This window comes from Nakaseomyces bracarensis (assembly GCF_045282275.1).
Source record: "Nakaseomyces bracarensis strain CBM3 chromosome Unknown Scaff13_0, whole genome shotgun sequence".
Classification (NCBI taxonomy): Eukaryota; Fungi; Ascomycota; class Saccharomycetes; order Saccharomycetales; family Saccharomycetaceae; genus Nakaseomyces; species Nakaseomyces bracarensis.
In genome coordinates this window covers 2,560,324-2,576,146 of record NW_027263959.1, presented here as the reverse complement: position 1 = coordinate 2,576,146, position 15,823 = coordinate 2,560,324, and the positions used below count along the sequence as shown (strand labels likewise).

At 31.7% G+C, this 15,823-nt stretch overlaps 2 protein-coding genes across 2 annotated transcripts; one reads left to right on the top strand and one right to left on the bottom strand.

The window, feature by feature from the left end:
• Positions 1-1,734: 1,734 nt before the first annotated feature.
• On the bottom strand, positions 1,735-4,020 carry RNJ42_05163 (uncharacterized protein; the record flags this gene model as incomplete). The annotated part of the gene is made up of 1 exon (XM_071055327.1): positions 1,735-4,020. The coding sequence occupies one exon, from the start codon at positions 4,018-4,020 to the stop codon at positions 1,735-1,737; it is 2,286 nt and encodes a 761-aa protein (XP_070910020.1).
• An 8,906-nt stretch (positions 4,021-12,926) lies between these two features.
• On the top strand, positions 12,927-14,030 carry HAC1 (transcription factor HAC1; the record flags this gene model as incomplete). Its single annotated transcript, XM_071055326.1, has 1 exon — positions 12,927-14,030. One exon carries the CDS (start codon positions 12,927-12,929, stop codon positions 14,028-14,030), a length of 1,104 nt encoding a protein of 367 aa, XP_070910019.1.
• Between the last annotated feature and the right edge of the window lie 1,793 nt (positions 14,031-15,823).

The following is a 15,823-nucleotide window of genomic DNA, read 5'->3' as shown; positions in this document are numbered from 1 at the left end:
AAAGATTATGCTACTAATTAATCCCGATATCCTCACACCAATCTGCTATGCATTGATTGGTCTCCGACACCTCTTTAATGGGGTTTCCCAGCTTTTCTTCCATATCTTCCTCAAATCTTTTGAGGCCTTTAGTTTTAAAACAATCAGCTCTTGTACCTCGAAAAACATCGTTCATGATAAGCTTTTTAAGGGAAAGAAAGATGTTATTTTCATATTCGAGTTTTTGAATTGTTTAGATATATCAATATTAATATCTAGACTTGGTTGGAAATGGAAACTGACTAACCTGAATACACAAATTTAATATGTGTTGCCCGCCCACATGCTAGTTCATGAATATTTTGAAGTAAAACATTCTTGTTATTTTACAAACGACCTAAATTCACGTATTTTTAGCTCAATCACCCCTGAATCCCACTCAGTTAATGTTTCCAAATCTCTTTACCGTATCCAGATCAATCTGATAACTAACTTCAGTTCTTGGCTTCTTTCAGCATCATAAGTATTTATATTGGATTCATAAGTGTGTGTATCTCTTGCTTTTCATTTCTTACGTAAAACTTGCTGATATTCTCCTAGCAGAATTAATACCTTTGGATTTGTAGTGACACTTATAAACCTATGAAACAATCGCTATATGTTATATAATTCAGCTGTGACTCAATATCCGCATTAGGTACGAACTAATCCTTTCAATTTGATCTAGTTATTGAGGTTGATAGAATACGAAGTTTGAAGATGTTACTAAATTCCCATTTCCCCCATGGTTTCATAAAATAATCTCCTCTTCTTCCTTTCTTTCCTTCTCTTATAGAAAGATACTTGTTGAGTACGCTAACTAATATAAAGTAGTTATAATTACAACAAGTATGTTTCAATAACTACACTTATATGCGTCTCTGAATGAAGTTATACTTTATAACTGTTCAATGCTAATGTCGAAGATTAATGCAAAAAATAGCAAGAAAATAATCGCTTTTAAGTATTAAGAGTTAACCTAGGTTGTATCACGTAGCAATTAAAATCTCAGTCACCTAAGAAATTTCAGTAAGGAAGCAACGAAAATATAAAAAACGCCTTATCTTGGGTAGCGTGCACCTTGTCGATCATTTCTTTTTTATTTCTTTTTTTTTAGCCTTTTTTTGTTTTCCTTCGTCTTCTTCACTCTTCAGTTCAAAGTACATAAAACATTTACTTGAAAGGAACCCTTGCAGAAGGACAAAACAATTAAACGGAAAAAAAATCAAATAACAAACAACATAAATTGTTCACTGTTTCTCGTAGACACTTAACCCGTTTTAAATCGAGGTTTGGTCCCTTTCAGAAACCCCCTATTTGAGTTTTTTTGTGCGCACAACTTGTAGAGCTGTTTCATATTCATTAGAAAATATCGGTAATTGGACTAAGAAAATAAAAAATCAAGCTAACGTTAAAAACGATTTTACCATTTCGTCCTTATCGATAGACGTCAGAAATGATTTATTTAATGTTATGTATGAAATCCAATAAAGAAAACAAGTACGTCTTTAAGCTAGTAGATAATTCATACATTAAGCATCTAAGCTAAAGTATATTATAATTACAAACTATCATATAATTGAGGTGAACGTTACTGTGATAAAAAAAAAATGGTGGTATGATATAATTTACACTATATGTAATGTACCATCGATTTTCTGAACATCATTATGAATATGGATTATATCTATTATTTTACCATTGTTTCTTCTGTTTCTATTCTTTCTCTTTCCTCTTGCGTTCTTCTTCCTCTTTCTTCTTGCGTTCTTCTTCCTCTTTCTTCTTGCGTTCTTCTTCCTCTTTCTTCTTGCATTCTTCTTCCTCTTTCTTCTTGCGTTCTTCTTCAAATAATGGATCAGGATGTAACCTAGAGTATTCAATGCATGCTTTGCTTAATTTATTGATAAAACATGCCCCAGCAAGTTCTGCTCGAAGTTCTATATCAGTAGACTTCCAGTCAATCACATCTGCAACATTTTTTTCTTTAAAAGATTTGATCAAGTAATTCATAACACCTTTCAGTACTAACACATAACTCATTTCATCAGCTTCACTTAATGATATTTGCATATAATCCTCATATTCTTTAGTGTCGTTATCCTGACTTACTACATCCCATGAAATTATAGAATTCGGAGATCTGACGTTCACACCTGTTGCAACACCTGGCCTGTCTTGAAACCAGGACCGAACAGTCCTGTTAAAATCTAATGCGTCGGTATACAAACTTATGTAATATTTACCATCAATTTCTTCCATAACGGTTAAAGACGCTCTATAATAAGATTTTGATATTCCACATTCATACAAGTGTGATTTTGATAGTCCAACCCATATTTTTCTGTCATTCAACTCCGGAACAACAGGTGGAAACCTCACAAAACCAGTACCACCTCTGATAAGACTTGTAGCAAACTTTTTATTTCCTAATATGTTTTCGGAATCAAAGACAAAATTACAAACACCAGTATCTAGCGAGCATTTCATAATGGTGAGAGGAGAAGTGCTTTGCACAAGATGAACATACCCCCTCGAGTTATCAGTGGCGCCATCATCGTCGTGATATAGTGGTGACCAATTTTTCTGCTGTCCTTCTAATTTTCTATCGATAGCATAAATTGGAAACACTGGTACGTATTTTCTATGAGGCATAACAACATGCATAACTCTACCATAAAGTTTATTATCCATATTGAATAGTACAATGGGCTCATATCTTCCATCTTTATTTCTTCTAATACTGAGTTTAGGGTCTTCAGGTCCTTGATAGTTACTTTGACTGGTCACTTGAAAGGGAGCGTCAATTACCGTGGGGTATATCCTATAATATCTAGATAGTATCTCTGTTTTTTTGTTCTCTATGAGCATTTTCGTTTGCTCAATATCCCTTAAACATTGTTTTAACATTGTCTCATTATGAGCACCAATACAATGCTCATCGAATGGAAACTGTTTTTCAATATCGTCAAGCAGCTCATTTAGATTATCCGGTATAGGAACATCTAAATAAGGGATACGTTTACCAATAATCTCCTTCCAGTTTCTATCAAAAGCCTGTGCTGTGATTATAGAGACGGTAGGATTATCCTTTATTGAATTTCTAGTTACCAAGACTCTGCTGAATACCAAATAGCACTGGTATTCAGGAAGCCATTGTGTTGAAGAACCGAATCTAAACCATTGTTTATTTACACTTTCTAAATCTGAATATCCAGCATCCTTTGCCACGGCTTCCAAGGTCTCCTTGAAACTTGGATCTGATTTTATTAGTCTCTGTCTTAAGGAGAATAGATCTTCAGGAATCGGCTCCGTTTTCGGGGAAAATAAAATCTCATTCTCAAATGTAGCCTGTCGACATAGGTCATTAATTTCAGATCCCACTATCCCATTAACATTAGATTGAAAATTCTTCAACATACTTGTAATGAATTCACGGTCTTTAATGTAATCATTAGTAGCCATAAATTCTGGGATTTGCATATCGATTAGATCAGTTGTGTCATAGTTATCTAAATCACCTTTAGAGGAAATATTCGGTCTAGATTTGGATATTGAGTGTTGAGCAACGTACCATTCTTCCATAATATCTGGACATTTAAAACCTTTACCGGCGCAGTTTTCCCTATAGTTATCAACGATATCGTTTTCAAAAACAAAGTCACCATTTGTACCAGATATATTTCTAGACGCTTTGAGCAACGGAATGTCGTTGTAAATACCAGAATACCAAACCAATAGAAGTGTTGTAGTGATCATAGAGAAGATAAGTACTTTTCCAAATCCAAATCTCCTTGGTCGCAAAAGTAAAACAGCTCGTAAAACTCGGTTGCACCTGTGGGCCACATACCTCAAATACTTAAGAAAAGGACCTTGGCTTGCTTCTATTGACCCATAACACTCGATATCTATACTGGTATTACTGTTATCGACTGGGCTGTCGTACAAGAACTGTGAGCTTACTCCAGGACTGGCAGTAGACTCCCTTTTATCCACCTCTTCCATGAAACCTGAGTTTTTTTTCTATTTTTTAAATATATAAAATAAGCTATGGTTCTCTGATCCAGTCTTAAATAATTTATCTAAACTACAAAAAGCCAACTGATAATTTACTCTAATAAATAAAAATAATGAAAAGGAATAAAAATTTATTTAAAATTCTTAATATATATACTAGCTATAACTTTTGAAACCACTCACTTTTGTTCAATATATTTTGGTTGTATATTACACAGTTATGAAGTATGACGATTTACTAAATTTTCTACGTTGATTTGTTAGTTTAGTTTCTATGTGTTGGCGATTTTTTTGTTATATCGTTTTTTAATAAAGACAAATTAAATATTGCGGAATTAGCTTCGACAAAATGGATCAAATTCCCACTAATAACGGAAAAGAAAGTACAAATTATTCTAAGTAGGAAAATGAAATGGCTAGATTAGTTTCATTGTTTGTAGACATTTTTTCTTATATTATCGTTTACTATGACAATTTGATCACTACTTAAATTGCACTCAAAAAGGCAGTTTAATTCACTTTTATCGGTAAAGGATATACATAATTCTCTTATTGAAGAAAAAGAAAATAGTTAATTTAGTTTCCTTGTTGACTGGCATTATATATTGTAATATTCGCCTTACTAAGTAAAAATAGCACTACGGAAGTACCATCAACAAAAGCGGTTAAATTCACTTATATTGGAAAAAAAATACACATATCTTAATTAGGAAAATGAAAAATTGTTAATCTAGTTTCTTAATAAGTTGACGTTATATGTTGTAATATTCGCGTTACTAGGCCAAACTAAAACACTACGGAAGTACCGTCAACAAAAGCGGTTAAATTTCACTTTTATTAGAAAAAGAAAATACACACTTAATTAGGAAAATGAAGATTTCCAACCGCCGATTATATGTATCTTGCCAAGGAAACCAGCAAACAAATATAATACTCGGCAATTAAATTCATTCCGGCAAAAAACTAATTCTACTTAGAAAACTGTTTAGTAAAAATGAAAAATAAAAAAAAATCCCGCGAAGTATCCTTAGCTCTCCTTTATTAAATTTTATTTTGTCTCCAAATAACTCTATAACGGGGAAGAGAATTACTAATGCCCCTTCCCCATCTGTATAGTGAGGGCCCAGTATTGATGTTTCCAGTGTTTATTTAACTTTAAAGAAGAAAAAAATAATAAATTCAAAGAATTCGCTTAGAAAGGATCCGTTACGCATTTAACTTACTTCTAAATCAGTCCCTTCTTTACGCCCCCCCCCCCCCCTATAGTATTCGATAGAGAAGAAGATACACGCACGCACTTTTTCATTAGACACAGTATATCTAAGTCCTGATGAAAATCTTCGTACGTCTTTTAGATATCAAGAACCTTTATTGCTTACAGCCTGTAAAAAACCGAAGAAAAAAAACCTGAAAAAAAAACAACTATCTGTAAAAGAGGAAAAGGAGGAAAAAAAGAGGAATAAAAAGGAGTAAAAAAGGAATATAAAAGGAATAGAAAAAAAAGAATAAAAAGAAATTCTATTTGTAAAGAAAGAGATGCTACATTGTTGATTATGTATCCCATCGAACTTTGCATTCTACACTAAATAATTGCACAATTCTTGTTGCCGCATAACACCCTTACACCTCACACAATACCATTTACCACTATTCTTTCTACAATAACAGCGGAGAGAGTTCACATGTAAGCTTTTGAACAATAATTATTTTTCTTGTTTTTTCTGGTTTTTATATAAAATTTGTTATTTTGTTTGCGTTGTACCCTAGATTACTGCAAAAGGTTTTTGAAAGAAAGATTGAAAAAAAAAAATTGTTCACAGTTACTTGCAATAGTTCGCCCTTTTTCTCACCTAAATCTTATTGACGATCATTTGACTGTGGAAAACCAAAGATGTAAATCTCACAATTTTTCCAGTAAAAATCCTAGTTCTGCATTTTATCTTTTTATCTTTTTATTTTTCTATTTACTACGCGATTTTGTTACAGCAATCAAGCAAAAAGAAAATAAAATAAAAAAATCAAACAGCAATACACCACACAATAAAATGATACAGCCAATCAAATAAAAGCAAGAACACCAACCTGTAAGAAAATTCCTTTATTGAACACAGAAAGAGCCATTAAATCAAACAGTAAGCAGTTTTAAAGGTGGGTACAGCTCTTATTTTTATTGATAATTATACCTAAAATTTGTCATATTCAAATTATGACATAAGAGGTCTTTGAAAATCATTCAGAATAATTTTTGAGGATATTACTCTTCATTGAAAGAAATGTTCTTACAAGAATATCAACAACTTACTACAAACATGAAATTTCACGAGTGCGCATTGCCTGATAGAATATTCCTAACTGAAATAATTGAAGGAAATAACAAAAAGAAAATATTTATTTTCACTGCCGTTAGAAGTGAAAAAATATATTTCACCTGGACCTTCGTACAAAAACAATTTAGATCCTCGTACAAAAGAAATTTCACCTAGATCTTCGTAAAAAAATTTTTTTTTCTTTGTATACATGTTGTGTATCTGTTAGTTGCTTTACTGCATTTTCTTGGAAAATCTCTATTTTAGGGAAAAGTGATATAATCCAGAAAATAACGAAAATAACGAAAATAACTAAGACATAAAATTACTACCTCTCTTAATAAAGAAATAGGGGAAGCTAGATAAAACCCCGTAGAGTGCTTCTAAATAGAGCTACGTTACACGGGGAAGTAAAAATAAAATATGGCTGCAAGAAAGTCATGCTATAATAGGTTTTTCTGCAATGAATTTACCCAACGAACGGGTATTTTCAAGGATGAAGGTAAATCAGCTGTGATAAAGACTAAAATGTTCAAATGATTGCTGGGTGATATAAAATAATATACCTTTTCTACGGGCGAATATATGGTATTTTAATCTCGAAAACGAAACTAAAATATAATACGTTGGGTTCAAGTGTAGATTTGTCATACCGTGTGCTGCTTGATAATCTTGTTCCAGCTATTGTTCTATACCCCACCACTTCTTTCTGTCTTTAGTATTTCACTTTATTTTTTTTAAGTTCCATATTTTCTCTTAAATATATATATACTTTTAAGAGTACTCGATGCAAAAGGAAAGCAAAAAAAAAAAACTATAGGAAAAAATAAATACTTCTTATAGAATTCTACAAGAGTTTCGCTTCATGTATATTTAGTGCTTGTTGTGAGAAAACACCAAAGACAAAAAAAGAGTTAAGTGTTCGTTGTGAAATGAATAGTGATGTAGTGGTTATTATATATGCTCACTCTATATGGGTTTTCGGCACCACAACTCTTTTTCTAGCATATACAATATATTGTAAATAACGACAACTAAGAACAATATACCTTCTAATGAAATCTACGCAATATATATTATGGTTGTATTCGGAAATAATTTTTCGCTTTTCATCTTATATTAATATGGAAAATTTAATTGGAATAGTTATCACGTAAATTCTTGAATTCTTGTAAGGTGAAGGATATATAAGAACTTTTATTGTAGTACTCATACCTTAAAGCAACTACAATAATAACGATGAGAAATATACTTCTCCAAGAAGAATCAATTGACATTATTATTATTTATAATATATATATATATATATTGTTTTAGTAAATCCCTTAAACTATCATTTCCTTAACTGCTATTATGTAACACCAGAAAGATTAAACATTATAATGACAAGAAATTAACAGAACTACTACATCAAAAAGGAAATTAATCGTTCCGAATACTATATTTGTTATCCTATTTCGGTATAAATTCTACGTGGGAAACAATTCCCTCAGTCTCATTTTCTCTACTTCAATCAGTAAATTCTTTATAGATAAGGGATAAAAAATATTTTTTCTATAGTTAATAGGGAAACATAAAGAAACAAATTTACTAACATTTTTTTGGTTACATTTTCACAAACTACTTCACCTTGTTTAGCATTTGGAAATCAAAGAATTTAAAAAAATAGCCTCAACAATCGAAAGTTTTTTATTTGAATTCAATAAAAGAAAAAAAGTCCGTAAGGATAGAACAATGTAAAAAATAACATGATAGTTCGTAATTTGAACATAGCCTAACTCAAATTAAGTAGTATTAATCTTTACAGTCGTCAAAGTTTAAAAAGGGGGTTGAATGTCTACCCAAATAAAATAAAATAATCCCACAAAACAATTAAGGTTCAAAAATGGAAATTAATTTTTTTCCATTTTGGGTCAACAAGAATTTGCCCTTATCCAATTACTAAGACATCATGAATTCTTTAGGAAATATGGTTGTATCTTCTCTCTGTTATCATTGTAAAAGCCAAATGGGGGGACCTGAAAATACAAAGAGAACAAAAGTGATCAAACATTACTCGGGAATAATTTTCGGCAGGGAGAGTCTCTAATAGCCGACAATATTGGGATAAACCAAGATGAAAGGCTAACAGAAATGACTTAACGAAAAGTTCAATTTCTTACGGTAATAAGAAAAAAGAACAAGAAAAAGTACAAGAAAAACAACAGCTTTATAATACTGTGAACTTAAGAAGAATAAGAAAAAAAAATATTTTAGTAAACTCAGCCAATAAAAATTGTGCTGGTCGAAGTCTCTGAGTATTGTACAGACGAATAGAGAGAACTAGCATTTGTCTACGCTTATTTGAATTTTTTTGGCGAGAACAACCAATCCTATCTTTTTAGGCACTGCTTTTTTAGTCTTCCTTCTGCAACATTAAAAGAAATATTTTTAATGCTCACCGTAAGAATGAAAGCATCAACTTACAAATGCTTATACTTATAATCATTACAATTTATGACATAATATGAGTCAGGGTTAGTTTTTCTATACACTTATTTGTTAGTTATAGTGTGTTTGTTTGTAGACATTTTTGTTTTTGTAATTGAGTCAAAGTGAACACCATGGCATTAGCCACAGCTGAGAGAAAAACGGTTAAAAAGCATTGTTATAGGAAAAGGAAACTCATTAGTTATCCTAATTAGGAAAAGTAATGAGTTTTCTCCCCACTGCCTTTTATCTGATAATTTTTTTATATGTCTTTTAGCTTAAATGCATCTCGTAGAGAATTAATGAAGGACAAAAGCAAGCACCGGAATACGTGGCAATTAAATTCATGCGGGTCGAATATCAATATTTTGATAAACAATTGGGTTTAAAAAAAAATGGAAAATTCCTACTAAGTACCCATAGCTCCCTTATTATTTTAACCTTTATTAAAAATTTTTTATTCTAACTCAAATTTCCATTATAACGGAGAAGATAAATATTCCCTCCCCCCACCTCTTCTAATATCCTATATCCGTCTAAGTAACGATAACCCAGTGCTGATGTGTCCAGTATTTTTTTTGACTTTCAAGAAGAAAAAAAAATAAATTCAAAATTCCGTAAGAAAAGATCCCACTCGGCTTCTATTCTCTAATCCATTTTACTCACCCCCCTTCCTTCCGAATCCCCAACTCGCAGAAAAGAAGGTACAGGCACATACCTTTTTTTCGTAAATCCCCATATCTAATTCTTGTTTAAAATCATTCGTACATCTTTGCCGGTGCTAAGAACCTTGTATTGCATACGGTTCATATCAAAGAAGAAAAAAAGAAATTATAAAAAAAAAATTCTATTTGTCAAGAAAAAAAAACCACGCTACGTTATTTTAATGCATAGTTATAACTGTAATCGAAATTCTCCTGCCCTAAATGATTGCACAATTCTTGTGGCCGCATAAAATCACACCACTGCACCTCACACAGACCAGCTTACAATAGTACTCTTCCTATAATAATCGCGGGGAGATATAATGTCATAACAAAATGAATTTATTTTTTCAACCACGTAAGCTCTTAAAACAGTCACCATTTTTCCTTGGTTTCTTATTTTTAAATTTCGCATTAAATTTTGTTCTCTTGACTACCTAGTTCTCTAAGCAATACTCGCAAATTACACAGAATATATCGTGTCGACTGATTACACACATATGTCCGGCACTTTCACTGTCTCCCTTAATTCAATGAGTGTGTTAGCGGTCATCTGACTGCTGACTACCCCGATGGGTAAATCCCAAAAACTTTCCCTAGAGAAAAAATGCCGTTGAACAATTTCTTTTCTGCAAGGGTTTCCTCTTTACTACAGTCTTTTTGCTGCACCAATCGATTGTAAAACAACATAAACCTACAAGAACAGCAATACACCACACAATAAAGATGAAACAACCACAAGAGAAGATAAACTAAGTTTTAGTGGAAAAATTCTTTTTATCGTAGCACAGAGACGGCCCCGTTAATTCGAACAGTCAGCAGTTTCAAGAAAGGTTTGGTACAGCTCTCTTTTTGAAACTTATTACTATACCTATTTAGGAATTTTGTCATTGTAGTTTATTCTCATATTAATGACATAAGAGGGTTCTTGTTTTTTTGTTGTTTTTTTTTGGGAAAATCATTAAGGAAAAGTCTTCTGAGATAAGTTATATCCTTCTTAGAGAAATGGACCTACAAAGAAACAAAAAACAATCTCCAATCAAGTATTGGTATATCCTTATTCCATTAGTGCGCATCTCCTTATTGAACTTTCCCTCCCCCCCACGACCCTTAAATAAGTCTTTGTTTAGAAGGAAATAACAAAAAAAAACATACAACATTATCATTGAGATAGCAGTAGAAAGTAAGATGGAAAAAAACACCTTTTTAACGGGATCTTCGTTCTTATGAAGGTTTTTTATTCGTGTTATTTTTCTTTTTCGTGTTGGTTGCTTTTCTGCATTTGCTTGGAAAATCTCTATTTTTAGGGAAGTTGATGTAAATCCAGAAAAAAACGAAGCGAAAAAATAAAAAAATAAAATTGACATTTTTACAAGATAAAAATACTCACCGCTTGATAGAGATAAACTAGGGGGAGGGGGCGAAAAGGAGAAAACCCGCGCAGAGGCGTTTAAAATAGAGTTCTTACACGGAAAGTAAAAATAAAGTCTGGCTGTATCTGTTACAAAAAGTCATGATAATAGTTCTTACTGCAATTTGTTATTCTTTTTATTTTTAGCGGTATTTTCTTAGATTAAAGAAAGAAAAGAAAATCAGATGGTGTTCTATGGATTAAGTGGGCAAACTAGAACTATTTTGCAGGAACATGCATTTACTACGGCTATATCTTCTAATCTGAGAACCGAAATCGATAAGCAGGTAAAAAAATAGTGTTAAACGGAAAAGATTTTCGCTCTTGTATAGTTCTTCGTTAAAGGAACGGAATAATGCGAAGTGGGTTCTGGCCTAGATTTATGCTAATCTCGGCCTAAGAAACTGTTTCTATCTCCCCCGAGTTCCTCCCCCCCCTCCCTCCAACCTCTTCCTTCTTACTATCTTTATTTCTCTTTATTTTTAAATTTCCATGGCTTCCCTTGAATGTATAATTTTTTTTCTATAAAAAAATATTCAAATAGTATTCGAGGCAAAAGAAAAGTTAAAAAAAACTTGTTATACAAGACATTCGCTTAACTTATACAATATAGTGCTTGTTATTAGAAAATACCATAGAAGATACTAAAGAACTCTCTTCTTTTATAGATGTCTATCTTTTAATTTTGTCTCTTAATACCGATCTTTTTTTTTTTTATTATCTGCCTTCCCTTCTTATCAACCGTATTGGTAAGCTGGATAGAAAATAAAAAAAGAAAAATCAAAAAAAGTATTTTCTTCTATGCCATTTTCTAGCAATTTCGATATGAAGTACACTAGAAAATGAAAGTAATTTTGAAAAACCAAATTCAAGAAATTTAAAAAAATTGCAAAATAATAATATATAAATATGAGTTGAATATCTCATTTTTTCCCACAATAACTTCCTTTTTCCTCCCAATATATCTTATTTATTTGTTATTAATTATTTTTTTATTACTACTTCTTATTTATTTATTGAAAAAAAAAACCAAGGATCAAAATTTAATTCTCAAGAACCAACTTTTACAAAAAAAACCAACCCACTAACCTATACCATCTTTTTTTTAAAGAAAATTCACCCAACAAAAAAAAAAGAACTCCACTTCCACTAACCCTTTAAAGATTACCACTTAGCTCTTTTCAAAGACGATATAACCTACCCAAAAAAAGAAAGATCCATCTACCCTTCTTCCTTTTTTTATTTTTTTAACTTTTCGAATCTACCCACTACATTGAAGCAAATTTAGGAAATAACCTACCCCATATTTTTTTAAATATTTCGTGCTTCAATATTTTTGATATCAGACCAACTAGAAATAAAACTGACCCTAATTCAAAACAAATTAGTTTTATTTTTATTATTTTTATTTGACTGATTTTTTATTTTTTTAAATTTTGAAAATTAATTTTAAGAATAGTACTCTATTTTCCCTACCCAGAAAATTAAAGTCCTATTTTTTTGTATTTTCTATCCCCCAAAAGAAATAAAAAGTTTCAGATAATAAAAACAACTGGAATAATATAAATTCCCTAGTTGACTACCATTTTTTACGTGTGTGCCAGCTTTGGTTTTAATTTTATTTTATTAACAGATAAAATTATCCAGAACTGCCTTTAAAAAAGAAGAACTCATTACTTCTTCAATAACCCTAACCCTATCTTTTAAATAAAAAGTATTGATTACTTTTTAGAGAAGATTACAACAAATTTTTAATAATAAAAAAATTAAACCCTTTTAAAAAAACCCTTTTAAGGATATTTTAAACTTTTAACGCTACTTTTTAAGTTCGTCTTTTTAATTATTATCAATACCTGAAAAAATTACTTTCAAACTAACCTTTTTTTTCTAATTTTGATAATTTTACCTGAACTTTACCTATTAAAAGTCTTTCCTTATTAGCAAAACAACAGCCTATAATATTTTTATTAATAAAAGCAATTTATTTTGTTACATTCATTAAAGATGTCTTATCCTGTTGATTTAAACAACACCAGACAAGACGCTATCGTCGAGCAAGACAACGGCTTGAATCCAGAAAACACGGTCGGTTTCGAAACTTGGATGCCTCCAAGAAAGAGAGCCAAGACCAAGGAGGAAAAAGAGATCAGAAAAATCCAAAGGATCTTGAGAAACAGAAAAGCTGCTCAGAAGTCTAGAGACAGAAAACGTAACTACGTCGTTACTCTAGAAAAAAAATGCAGTGTTATGAAACAAATCGTTGATGAACTTCAGAGCAAAATTGATATCAAGTCTCTTCTGTCTGACAAAGGTATGTGGGACAATTACCTTCAGTTAGAACAAGATACGGACTTGTCGTCCTCTACCCCAGCCGCTAATACTTCTTCTTTTACCGGGAACACTGATTCCTCTTCTACCTTAGCTGCGAGTTGGGCAGCAGAAGTTGAAGCGTCTATTAGAGGTAAGGACAATAAAAGCAACACGAAAGTTTCTTTTGGGGAAAAGAAACAAATTCGTGTTAAATCTGAAGACAACGGAATCCAATCAACACCAGCCAGAAGCACCGAGCAATTAACTCCAGTGACTTCAGGCTATTCTGCTCAATCCATCTCACCATATGTCAGTTCCTCTGACTGTGAATCCGATGGTAGCAAGAAATCTGTGGTTGAAGCTACGCCAGTATCTTTGGCTACATCAACGCCAAACAAGTACGATTTCAAACCAACACAGGGACAAACTGTCTCTCAAGCTCTTATGCAAGGTTTGTTCAATCCATCTGAGTGGCAATCAACCCACTTGAACTCCGAAATTTACCAACCTTTCATTCTAGGTGACTTTGAAAGTACTAAAACTAGTGAAGACAGTTTTGAAATTAATAATCAATACGAGTTTGATCACCACAATCCCCAAATCAATGCTTTACATCAACCAAACCACAGTATCAACAGTCTGTTTGTTGAAGACATAGGGCGTAATCCAGAACAGATTACAGACCTAGCCATGGACATTAGCACATATGAAGAAGACGAACTCCTGTGTACTCACAGTGAAGTCGACATCGATTATGAGTTAAATTTGAAGATGGTAAGTGATGACTTTTTACTTTGAAGGTTAAAAGATTTTTTTATTTTTTAATCTACATTGTTACGTCTCGCGTGATTTCAGAGGAGTCATTTTCATTACAGCATGACTTATTTGTCATTCTATAATGTTATCCTTTGATTTCGAATCTTTTAAAAGAAATTTTTTTTCTTACAATGTTTTATTCAACTGTTATTACAAGTTCAACTGCATGAATTTTGCACTTTGGTCTGTGTATTAGTTGGAGTAAGAAATTTAAAAATTCTATGGACGGAAAAGAAGAAGTATGCTCCAAAATGTTCTCGCTATGACTGGTAATATTTCAACTATACTCTAGTTGAAAGATACCATTTGTACATAAGTGATGAGCATCTAATAGCATCCAAAATATAATAACTATACCCACTTTACATCAAAGTTTTTTTTTTGTTGACAAATAAATTCCTGGATAATTGCACACACGCAAACTCACCAATTTCATGTAGATTTGAAAAGTTAAAAAAATTTTTTTACCAGAGCTAATTCCTTCAGTCACAAAGTTATTATTATACGTAATCTTCTTATTCGACCAGTCCATGACCTGCCTGATGCGCAGTCAATTCCATTCAGACAAGGAGATGTTTTCGATTTGTTGCCTTCCTATATATTCTCTACTGCTAGATGAACGAAGGTAAGCAACATTGCGAGAACAATTTTATCTCTTTTACAGAGCGGTGTTTTTTTTTCTTGATTTTAAAATTAAAATTATATGACAATTAATTTTTGTTCTATTTTTTTTTTTTTTTTCAAGAGGAAGCATACCTCCTCCTTTTATTTTTTTACTAAAATATTGTTGTTACCGATGGTTTGTTGGGGTTATATTTGTATCGTGGTAGAACCATTTAGAAAACAATAGCTGAGGCATATTGTAAAGATGTTGGATCAACTTATACAAAATCTATTTGAGGCGCGCTAACAATTCCCCAGTTAGCTGCGACCGATAGATAATAAATATCGATTATTATTCGCATCTGAGCCTCGCTTGTCCGCATTTCTATTTGTCCTATTCTACCGCTCGTATATTTTATTCCAATTTACCAAAAATGAATGAAGCTATTTTTATTAATAGTTTGATGTCATTCTTTCACTACAGACGTTGTCAAAATTATATTTTAACTACTGACGTTAATTCACTTCTTCCTTGTATTATTTATTATACAAGAAGAAATATTTGGTTTAAAAGACTCGTTTATTTTGACCACAACTTATTCACTTTGTTTTAGAACATTTCAAGAGAGCACACTAGTAATGAGGATCGACTTCGTCCTCTTTTCGACGTTCAAGTTTTGTTGCTACTCCTACTGATTTCTAATTTTCTCTGTTTTCTTTATGATTTATTTCACAAATTTTAAAATTAACTTGAGATTAATTTTTATTTATCCTCTTAAAAATAAAACACTTTCTTTCTTCTATGATTTACAAAGGTTTTTTTTTACATTTACTTACCAATTATTTTTTTCTGATTACTTTTTACTTCGATTTTCAATTAAGAACTAGACTTTTCGATGATTTTCATTTTCACATTTTTATGTTAATATTTTACATGGCCAGTGTATTTTACTAGAGCAGAGCAAGTTCAGAATTCAATCCTTTGTGGGCCAAGTTGGATAGAGTTCTGATCTCCATGGGACACTTTCTTTTGTTTTTATTTTTTTTTTTACAAAACATCTTCATTTTATATATAATATTATTTCTATATATTTAAATGTCTAATAGATATTACAATCGTTTTGTAAAGATAGAAGTTTCCTAAAGAAGCTTTAAAAAGGTGGGGCCTGACT